This window comes from Bufo gargarizans, chromosome 2, assembly GCF_014858855.1.
Source record: "Bufo gargarizans isolate SCDJY-AF-19 chromosome 2, ASM1485885v1, whole genome shotgun sequence".
NCBI classification, from domain to species: domain Eukaryota; kingdom Metazoa; phylum Chordata; class Amphibia; order Anura; family Bufonidae; genus Bufo; species Bufo gargarizans.
In genome coordinates, this window is record NC_058081.1 from 56661143 (window position 1) to 56673007 (window position 11865).

The window sequence follows — 11865 nt, forward strand, 5'->3', positions numbered from 1 at the left end:
AAGGTTTCCCATGAGCAAAGTTCATAGCTCCCAAGTTTGAAAAAAATTGCAAGGAGAAACTCCAGCGGCAATTTTGTTTTCACAATGTAAGCCACGCCTCTAGCTCCGCCCAATCCCTACAAACCCACCCACCATATGAAAGACGTCTTATTGCCCCCTTGCAGTATAATACCCCTTTAGTGCCTGTGACGTACTATGTGCCCCTTTAGTAGAATACCATCAATGCCCCCCCCCCCACGCAGCAGAATGATCACTTAGTTCTCCCCAAAACAGTGTTATCTCCCCTTAAGTGCCCCCCACCACAGTTTGCTGTTCCTGAAAGTGCCCTCCCACAAAGCCATTCCCCCCTTAGTCCCTCCAAATTGAACTATGATGTCAACTTAAAGGGTTTGCATGATCTCAGACAATAGGGGCATATTGCTAGGATATACCACCATTGTCTGAGAGGTGGGACCTCGCACCTATATCGTAAAGGGAGCTTTGAAAGACATGAGGGTGCACCGCGCATGCGCGGCCAAAGCTCCCATTGATTTCTATGGGCCAACAGAAATAGCTGAGACAGTTTCAGCGGCCCCATAGAAATTAATGGAGGGCGGCCACGCATGCCCGGAATGCCCTCGGTGACTTTCAAGGCTCCCTTCACGAGATTATTGGGGGGGGGGGGGGGATATCCTAGCAATATGTCCCTATTGTCTGAGATGATACAACCCCTTTAGTGCCCCCTAAGAAAAAGTGTAGGACCCCTGTAAATGCTCCCCAACACAGTATGATGGCCCCGCAAGTATCCTCACAAAAAGTGATGCCCCCTTAGTGCCTCCAAACTGAATACTTACCTACCCCACATTCCCAGGATGAGCAGAGCATAGCAGGTCCGGATCAGCAGGCGCCATGATGTCACTGCATCGTTCCTGCCTGCGACAAACCACCAAGGATGCAGATACCGCTGAAGTCAGGACAGGGGCCAAAATTTGGAACACAGGATAGTCGAACATTGACACTGATGCACTTTCCCTGTCATGTCCCTCAGTAATCACATTCAGTAACCTATGGACCACCGGGTTGGGGTTCACCCTCACTGCATTATCTGCCCCCCCCCCATTTTGAATGTCAGTCATATACATTGGACTACTATACCAAAAAAAAAAAAAAAAAAAAAATATGGCTGGAAGAGTCAGATGATGTGGGCGATACCCCATTACAGTGCACGGTGTGACCCGATACTGGGATACAGGATGAAACCGTCACCTACTTGTGCGGGGCTGTGCACACAGGGACAGGTGGAACGAGGGCGTCTCGTCCCTGCTGTCACCTACACAGGAGCTCGCCCTACCACACTCCACCTGCTGGTTTGGAAATCCTGATCCCCCAGAGTTCAGAGGCACTGGAAACGACTAACCCTTTCACTTCCAGGACTATTTTACACTATCGGCAAACAAGTAATTTTTACCTAAACCTATATACTTTCTGAAAGTAGACCGCATATTGCTAAAGCGCCACCCTGCACTTTACACCCATGGGCACCTTCATGCGGTTTTGTGTGACGCCCCCTAGAGATACAAGTCCAAGCTCTGCAGAGTTCATACCCTGCGCTTATGTCCTTCTCTATATGTCCAAATCAGGGGTGCACCAGGAAGGGGCAAAGTGGGGGTGGGGGCAGCCGAAGAGCCATGGGCTGAAGAAAAAGGGTTAGGTAAAAAAAATTGAAATTGGGAGAGGGGCGCCGTTTCAGTTTTCACCTCAGGTAGCAGAAAGGCTAGGTGCACACCCCTGGTCCAAATCTTTATATAATCACCAGCACCAAAAAATCCCAAACATTCGAGGCGACAAACGTTCCGATTGGTCTCTGGGCTTTCATACGTTTTTGGCTCTGGCGATTATATTCTAGTCTCTGCAAGGTGTTAAGTCATGACGGATTACAGAATTAAAAGGAAACTCCGCTTTCTAACAATACTGTTGTCATGGCCTTGGGCAGAGAGTAACCACCTGCTTGCTGTGACACCATCATAGTGGTTAGCCGCAGCGGCCACTAGGGGGAGCTCATGACAAACAGCTACCGTTATGCAGTTAGCCCCCTCTAGTGGTGGCTGCAGGAAACCAGGACTTGACAAAGTGTTGGGCACCAACATGAATACAGGCATCATGTCAGAGCCCACTGATCTCCGTGAACCCCCTGCTGCTATATATTTATAGTATGTTTTCATCTCCAAATTCACAATTCTGTTTGCATCCTGTTGAGCAGTGCATTTTGGGAGATCAGGTGACAGTCAGGTCACATGACTGACAGCACAGTGAAACCAAACTGCTGTCTGTTACCAAGGGCAACTGACAAAATGTCAAAAGGAGAAATGTAGGTTCAATAGAGAAAGCATAAAGTGACTCAGTCTACAGGCGGAAAATCCACAGCGTTTTATAACAGCGGCCAGGTGGATGAGAGGTTAAAATCTCACTATGAGTGGACCTACCCTTAAAGGGGTGTTTCGGTTAGATTAAAGTTATCTTCTATTCACAAGATACGGAATAGCTATTAGATTGGTGGGGGTACTACCGCTGAGACCCCCACCAATCATGTGATTGGGGGCCTGTACCCCCCTCCCCTGTTCATTTCACTGAGACAGCAGGGGGTTCGGTGCAGCTGTACTCGCGATTGGTGGGATGTCTCAGCAGTAGGACCCCCACTGATCTGTTATAGGGGATAACCAGAATACCACTTTCAAGACAACTTACCCCTTATCTACAGGACAGCAGATAAGTGTCTGACCGCTGGGGCCCCCAACAAGCAGGAGAATGGGGGCCGAGCAGCGGGCACACATATGCACTCTCTCGGCCATCTCTGGCTAAATGAAGCGGCAGGGAACATGTGTGACCGCTGCTCTGTGCAAACAGGGGACAATGGGTCCCCGTTCTTGTGATCACGGGGACCCTGCGGTAAGACCCCCATCGATGAGTCACTTATCCCCTACACCAGTGACGGTGAACCTTTAAGAGACTGAGTACACAAACTGCAACCCAAAACCCACATATTTATGGCAAAGTGCCAACATGGCAAATTAACCTGAATACTACAGTCCAATATATCTTCCATGTACTTTGTCACTTAGCTATAACAGGCTACATTAAATGCGCTGCCTGCGCGGTTTGCGCCCTGCGCTGATGAACAGTAGGAAAAGTCTGAGGCATATTGGTACACCATAGACTTCTACCAGGGTGCGGGTGCCCACAGAGAGGGTTCTGAGTGCCGCCTCTGGCACCCGTGCCATAGGTTCGCCACCACTGTTTTACAGAGCCAAACCTTTAGAAGTGAATCGGTCATGGGAAAGGAATGTATATGTGACCGAAACGCTCGCCCAATCAGAATAACCTCAAAACACACCACATACCAACAAACAGCAACTCATATCTCAGCTTCCAGGACCAGACACTGGAGTTAAACAGGATGTCCAGGACTAGAAAAAGAGTCTGTCTCCAGAAACAGCGCCACATCTGTCTAAGGGCTGCGTCTGGTATTGCAGCTCATCCCCCTTCATTTCAATATCAGACGCAGCCCATGGGCATACACAGCGGCAGCGTTTCTGGAAAAAGACAGAGGGGGTCATTTACAAAGACCTGCGTTACGCCAGTCTTTATTCCCCTCCCCCCCCCCCCCTTCACTGCCAGAATATTCTGCTAATTTATGATGTGCACCTTGTTATAAACCTAAAACAGAGTAGCACACAACCTAAATGACCCCCCCCCCCAGAGCGTTTGTCAGTCCTGGACATTCCCTTTAACCGCCCCTTAATTTTTTCAGCTTTCATTTGAAACTCTCGTACACTTCCATATTATATTCGGCGTGGCACGACACACGTGGTATCACATCTCCTCCTATTTAACAGAACAAAAAAGTGGCGCAGAGTTGTCCGACCATACACCTCCATGTCAAAAGCAAAATTTGGCAACATCGTGTACTCTGCTTTTTTTTTGAGTAAATCACCCCACTTCTATAAAAGGATAATAATGGAACAGTCCCATAAAAACACCCGAAAAAGTAGCAAAACTGATTATTATAACAATAATAAAATAAAAAAAAACTATATTATTTTAATTCACCTCCTTGGACGCTTCCATTACAGCTGGGACTGTGGGATGCAGACTGACCATACCTGAAGCATGGCCTCCTTATCACACCTGTGCTCTGCTCCCCTCCCCCTCCATGTCTGCTTTATTAGCGATAATTAGGCTCCAATTAGACAGAATAATTCAGGCAGCGCAGCGAGCGCCCCCTGGCTGCCATTACATTCCTCCACAGGCAAAGCAGCGGGCAGCTATGGAAGGACCCTGCAGTGACGCAGCGCTCTGACTGTGCGTCCTGACAAGAAGAAGGGTGTACAAAGATGGCGCTGCCCATGCTGAGAGGCTGGGCAAGGCTGCGGGCGCTGACCTTACCCTGGCCAGCGGCGGGTTACCATGCCAGGCCGAGGACCAGGGGCATGGACGTCATCTATAAACCTGATCCTAACGACCCAGAGACCAAGGCCTGGCATAAAGGGCCGGCCTATGAGGCCTAAGCTGTATGGCTGCTATGGTAGCGCCTCTGGTGTCAACCCTGGGAAGCTGTGGCCGAGCCCCGAGCAGCTCCGGGCGATAGTGAAGGAGGAGGAGGAGTGGTACCCGAGCCTAAGGGAGATGCAGGAGCGGCTGGAGGCCAAGGACAGGGAGCTAGAGAAGAAGCAGAAGGAAAGGTCAGTTACTATAGCAACCACTAGAACTACAAGTCCCAGCATGCCCTGTCTGGGTTCGGTGAGAAATCTGACAGCCTTTTATGCCCAGGAGAGGGCGGTAGAGCGCAACCTTTAGGGGCAGCTTGTCCGCTATTGTAGCACGCGGAGGCCAACACCAGGTGGCGCTAATATGGTGACAACCACAGGTGAATCCATTGGTCCCGTCCTATGGCGCCACCTGGTGTTCACCTCTGTGTATTACATGATTGTCACCGCGTCCATCAATTCCTCCTATCTGCACCAGGGATGCCCAACCTGCGGCCCTCCAACTGTTACAAACCTACAACCCCCAGCATGCCCAGACAGCCTACAGATATGAGCATTTTGGGAGTTGTAGTTTTGTAACAGCTGGAGGGCCGCAGGTTGGGCGTCCCTGATCTGCACCATGTTGGGAGGCTACAGCTTATTTACTTCAGTAACTGGGGGCAGCAATTTCTGGGGTGTGTCACATGAAGGGCGTAACAATGCACGTGGCTGTACTGCGGCCAGCAAACAGCCATGTGCTCCCCGCAATCCGGAGCTGCGGTGCGGAACAGAGGCACGGAAGCACTACAGAGCGTTTCTGTCCGTGCCTCCGCACCGCAAAAGAAATGGAACATGTTATCTTTTTTTTTTTTTGCGGTGCAGATGGATCACGGACCCATTCAAGTTGAATGGGTCTCGATCCGTCCCGGACGCTGCACGGATGTTGCCTGTGCATTGGGGACAGCAAATTGCGGTCCCCAATGCACGGAACGGCCGCATGCGTGAGGTCTTATAGAGGAGGGCTCTGTTCTTGGCGATTTTTCTACAGACCTCCCATAATCTGGCACGTGCCAGGTCCCATCGATGCCACGTTAACGAGGGGGTCCTGTTGTCTCCTGGCAGGTCACTCTCTACTCGCCTTTATTTAACATGTTGCTGTTTCTTTAAGGGAGCGGCTGATAGCGGCCAACATGGCGAAAATGCCGAAGATGGTGGAGGAGTGGCGCCGGGCAAAGAAGGAGACAAAACAGAAAGAACGAGAAGACAAAGCCCGTAAGGAGCGGCTCTTGGCTCTCGCCCGCGAGAGGTTTGGCGTCCATGTAGATTCCCGTAGTGCCAAGTTCCAGGAGATGGTGAAGGAGTTGGAGAAGGAGGAGAAGAAGAAAATGAAGGCCGTGAAGAAGAAGCAGATGGAGGAAGAGCGGGCATCAATGGCGGCGGTTTTAAATGCCATCCCTACGGCGGCACAGCCATCACCACCAGCCCCCGATAACGCCGTGTGATGCCGGATTACTGGAACACTTGACTGGCACCTTCACAAAACTTTTACTGTAGGGCGGTTTCTGCTTCTTCAAGTGATGTCAGTGCATGGCAGGGATCAGCAACCTTCGGCACTCCATCTGCTGTGAAACTACAACTCCCAGCAAGCGCACTTGCCTGGCTGTTCTTGTAACTCCCATAGCAGTGAAAGGAGGATTCTGGGAGTTGTAGTTTCAGAACTGCTGATCTGTGTTCTATGGTCACATGACTGATAAGTGCGGGTGTATATATGGATATATGTGAACTTGATCTGATTTCTAGTAAATTAGGCTTGAGATTATCTTCCACGTCACTTTCTGTGGGGGAGGGGATTGGTGGCTGAAAAACAGGTTTTGGACGTAGTTCACACGTCCGTGATTGTGAGCCAAGAGCTGGTCCTTCCAGTTTTGGCTCATAATGCCGACTGTGTGAACTAAGCCTTAGGCTACATGCACACAGCCGTGCCGTCTTTTGCGGTCTGCAAGCTGTCCGCATCTTTGGTGGGCCCCATTGAAGTGAATGGGTCCGCATCCAAGCCGCCGTTGAGGCCTTACATGATGGGGTATGTTTAAAAGAAAAAACATTTGCGCCTTAAAGGGGGTTGTCTCATCTGGTTTCAGTGGCCTATTGCTAGGATACGTCACCAATATCAGATAGGTGTGGGTCCCGCTGTCATCGCTAGAACGGGTCTCCTAAAGTAAATGAGAGCGCACGCGCAGTGTGCACCCCATTCCCTGCTATTTTTGAAACTCCCATAGAAATGAATGAATGGAGGGCGGTTGTGCACACACACACACCTGTTCTCCATTCATGTGGGGGCCCTTGCTGGACATATGTGCAGGTTCCCGTTGTGGGCTTTAAAGGGGTTGTCTAGGTTATAGATCATCTACCCTCACTCACTGGAGGCTGAACTCCTGTAACCTGGCACCCACCCAGAACAGCTGATCGGTTGGGGTGTGGGGGTGTAGCCTTACATTACCCTACTTCGTGAGATTTCCCTACCTCCTGACTTCCTGTCGCACTGCTAATGACGTGAGGAGGCGTTCCTGAGTTTTGCCGATCTGCGCATCCGCAAACCGACAGTTTATGGGAAATCTCAGCAGAGTTCAGCTTCACACCGGGACACTGCGCATGCGCCGGCCGTAGTTAGCCGTGCTTGCGCACTGGGCTGAAATTTTTCCCTACTGAGGCTCTTCTGCGCAGTGTCCCGGTGTAAAGCTGAACTCCGCTGAGATTTTCCATAAACTGTCGGTTTGCGCATGCGCAGATCGGCAAAACTCAGGAACGCCTCCTCACGTCATTAGCAGTGCGACACGAGGTAGGGTAGTATAACACTACAGGGGCAGCGGAGCCCCCACAATCTGATATTGATGACTTACACTAAGGACAGGTCGTTAATACCTAAAGATCAGAAAACTCATTTAGGTTCCATTCACACTGTGGATTTTGCAAAGGAAGCTCCTGTACTTCTTGGGGCGTAGGGCGTTTTACAGCGCGTTCGTACGCGCTGTAAAACGCTCAGGTAAGAACCATGCCCATAGGGAAACATTGTTTTTTGCCTGTTGAGCGTAGGAACGCGCTGGAGCCGGGAGAGTGCAGGAGCTGTGAGGTCTTTCAGAGACCTCGATCAGCCCTGCACTGAGGCTGTACAGCCTCTCTGGGGGGTGTATTTCTCCTGTAACTGGGGCTACTATGTCAGCCCTAGTTACAGGAGAAATCCACAGTGGGAAAAAAAAAGTGAAGTTAAATGTCCCCCAGAGGTCTTGTATGACCTTAAGGAGGACAAAAAGTGTAAAATAAAAAAAAGGGAATTTTTTGGGGTTACATGTAAAACCTAAGTAAGGAATGAAAAAAAAAAAAAAAGACATATTTGGTATTGCCGCATCCGTGACGGCCGGCTCTATAAATATATCACATGATCGACCCAGTGCGATAAGGCATTTTTGTCACCTTACATCACAAAAAGTGCAACATCAAGTGATCAAAAAGGCGTATGTCCCACAAAAAATGGTTTAAAAAATGCTATTATTGTGTTAAAATGAAATTAAAAAAAGTATACATATTAGGTATCGTCACGTCCGTAACAACTAGCTCTATAAAAATATCACATGAACTAACCTCTCAGGTGAACACCGTAAAAAAATAAAAAAAAAGCTGTCAAGAAAAGCCATTTTGTCACCTTACATCACGAAAAGTGCAAAACCAACTGATCAAAAAGGCGTATGTCCCACAAAATGGTACCAATAAAACAGTCACCTCATCCTGCAAAAAATGCGCCCCTACATAAGAAAATCTCTCTCAAAAAAAAAAAAAAAAAACTATAGCTCTCAGAACATGGACACATTAAAACATAATTTTTGGTTTCAAAAATGCTATTATTGTGTAAAAAATAAATAAGTATACATATTAGGTATCGCCACTAATTTTGGGTACGATCTGCTCTATAAAAAATGTCACTTGACTAGGGCTGAAACGATTATTCGAATAACTCGATTAAATCGAGTAAAAAAATTCATCGATGCAGTTTCCCTGCATCGAGGAATCGTTTAGCTCACGTGATCACGGAGCGGGAGTGAAATTAAGCGTCTCACTCACCGCTTCCGTGTCCTCCGGAGGCCAGAGAGGCAGGACTGAGCGGCCGGCACAGCTGAGGGAGGAGGAGGGAGTAGGAGGGAGTCTCTCCCCACTGTGCGCGGCTGCCGCTGAAGACCAATGAGGACAGAGTAGGAGGAGGGGAGGGACTGTGGCCACTGCGCTACCAATGACTGTGCCGGCCATATCCCCAGGGCCCCCCTCCCCCTCCTTGGTGGCAGCTACTGAAGTCCTGGCTGCCATGGTATGTTAGTGAGCAGAGAGCAGCGCATTATACTCACGTGCGCTGTGGCCGGCGGTCGCTCCTTCTCATAGGTCTGTGCGGCCCATTGCTAATGCTATAAGCATTAGCTATCCGCCGCACAGACAGAAGAAGGAGCGACCGCCGGCCACAGCGCACGTGAGTATAATGCGCTGCTCTCTGCTCACTAACATACCATGGCAGCCAGGGCTTCAGTAGCGTGACTCCTGGCTGCCATGGTAACCGATCGGAGCCCCAGCATTACACTGCTGGGGCTCCGATCGGAACTGACACTGCCACCAATGATTAATACTGGGGAGGGGGGGTTGCGTTACCAGAGGGGGCAGGCAGATCAGAGGCTAGGGGGAGGGGGGCAGGCAGATCAGAGGCTGGGGGGAGGCAGATGGAGAGAGAGTGGTTAATGGAGGCTGCAAGCACCACCTTGGCATGTATAAAGTTATTGGTTTAGAGAGGGGTTAATGAAGGCACCTCCAAGGTGCTTTCATTAACCTCTTCAAACCAATAACTTTATACATGCCTAATGCCAAGGTGCTTCCATTAACCCCTCCAAACCCAATGGGCATGTATAAAGTTATTGGTTTGGAGGGGTTAATGGAAGCACCTTGGCATTAGGCATGTATAAAGTTATTAACCCCTTCAAACCAATAACTTTATACATACCTAATTACGTACGTTATTTTAAGTAGCTTTTTCTTATTAGATTACTCGATGAATCGAGAAATATAATCGATAGAATACTCGATTACAAAAATATTCGTTTACTGCAGCCCTACACTTGACCGAACCCCTCATGTGAACGCTGTAAAAATAAATAAAAACTGTGCTAAAACAACCAATTTTTTTAGTCACCTTGCCCCATAAAGTGTTCTAATGAATGATCAAAAAATCATATGTACCCAAAAATAGTACCAATAAAATTGGCACCTTATCCCCTAGTTTCCAAAATGGGGTCACTTCTTGGGAATTTCTACTACAAGGGTACATCAGGGGGGCTTCAAATGGGACATGGCATCTAAAAACCATGTGGCGCTTCTTTTCTTCTGCGCCCTGCCGTGTGCCCATACAGCAGTTTATGACCACATTTCCGCAGAATCTGGGTAATAAATAGAGTTTTGTTTGGCTGTTAACCATCGATGTGTTAAAGAAAAAAATTGGATTAAAATGGAAAATCTGCGCAAAAAGTTAAATTTAAAAATCTGATCTCCATTTTCCTTTAATTCTTGTGGACCGCCTAAAGGGTTAACAAAGTTTGTAAAATCGGTTTTAAGTAACTTGAGGGGTGTAGTTTCTACAATGGGGTCATTTATGGGGGTTTCGACTATGTAAGCCCCACAAAGTGACTTCAGACCTGAACTGGTCCTTTAAAAAGTGGGTTTTGGCAATTTATTTAAAAACTTTAGGAATTGCTTCTAAACTTCTAAGGTCCTAAAAAAATAAAATGACATTTCCAAAATGATGCCAAACATAAAGTAGACATATGGGGGATGTTAAGTAATTAATATTTTATGAGGTATCACTTTCTGTTTTAAAAACAGAGAAATTGAAATGTAGAAAATTGCGATTTTTCTACAGTTTTGGGTAAATTTAGGATTTTTTCATAAATAAAGGTGAACTATATTGACTCAAATTTTTGACTAGCATGAAGTACAATGTGTCACGAGAAAACGATCTCTGAATGACTTGGATAAATAGAAGCGTTCCAAAGTTATTACCACATAAAGTGAGATATGTCTGATTTGCAAAATTAGGCTTGGTCAGGAAGGGGGCAAATGGCCCGGATGTGAAGTGGTTAAAAAAAACTCTTACTTGAGCTCAATAAGCAGACTCCATGTCACATAGCTCCTCCCTCCTGTATCACCCTGTGGTGGGAGGAGCAGACTCCATGTCACATAGCTCCTCCCTCCTGTATCACCCTGTGGTGGGAGGGGCAGACTCCATGTCTCATAGCTCCTCCCTCCTATGTCATGCTGTGGTGGGAGAAGTAGACTCCATGTGACATAGCTCCTGTCACCCTGTGGTGGGAGGGGCATACCATGTCACATAGCTCCTCCCTCCTGTATCACCCTTCGGTGGGAGGGGCAGACTCCATGTCTCATAGCTCCTCCCTCCTATGTCACGCTGTGGTGGGAGAAGTAGACTCCATGTGACATAGCTCCTGTCACCCTGTGGTGGGAGGGGCATACCATGTCACATAGCGCCTCCCTCCTGTCTGTGCCACCCTGTGGTGGGAGAAGTAGACTCCATGTGACATAGCTCCTCCCTCCTGTCTGTCACCCTGTTTTAGGAGGGGCAGACTGCCACATAGCTCCTCCCCTCCACAGTCATAAAATAAACAGTATAAAACATTACAACAACTATACAATTTAATACATTTACAGCCAGTAATCTGGTTCTAATGCTGCACAGGGCTATAAAATAGAACAGCCTTACAGAACATGTGACCTTCTCATCACAACCAATCATTTTTCTAGAAAATGAAAACCGAACTTCGGCGGCGGTATAGGAGACCGTTTTCTGTTGAGACTAGTGTAACACATTAATTATAACTGGTCATTATTAGCGTCTCCTCTCCAGTTAATATAAAACCTATCACAGACCAAACTGTAAACTGCACTGGAGTAGGATGGCGGTTAGAGATGAGTGAATTTCATATTTTGAAATTCGTTTACGCTTCGTTTGGTGGTAAAAGCAGAATTGCGTTATGGATTCTGTTACCACGGACCATAACGCAAATCTATGACAGAATGCCTTTAGAGCAGTGTTTCCCAACCAGTGTGCCTCCAGCTGTTGCAAAACTACAACTCCCAGCATGCCCGGACAGTCTTTGGCTGTGCGGGCATGCTGGGAGTTGTAGTTTTGCAACAGCTGGAGGCACACTGGTTGGGCAACACTGCTTTAGAGGCATTCCGTTATTCATTCCGTCATAATAGAAGTCTATGGGCTGCAAAACGGATCAGTCCCGTTTCCGTTATTCATTAGAGGACTCCCCTG

At 48.1% G+C, this 11865-nt stretch overlaps 1 protein-coding gene across 1 annotated transcript; it reads left to right on the forward strand.

The window, feature by feature from the left end:
• Positions 1 to 4330: 4330 nt before the first annotated feature.
• Positions 4331 to 6322, forward strand: GADD45GIP1 (GADD45G interacting protein 1). Its single transcript, XM_044282934.1, is given in 3 exon segments — positions 4331 to 4541; positions 4543 to 4718; positions 5671 to 6322. Coding segments are annotated over 3 exon segments (681 nt in total). The 5' UTR covers positions 4331 to 4370; the 3' UTR covers positions 6005 to 6322.
• The last annotated feature ends 5543 nt before the right edge of the window (positions 6323 to 11865 follow it).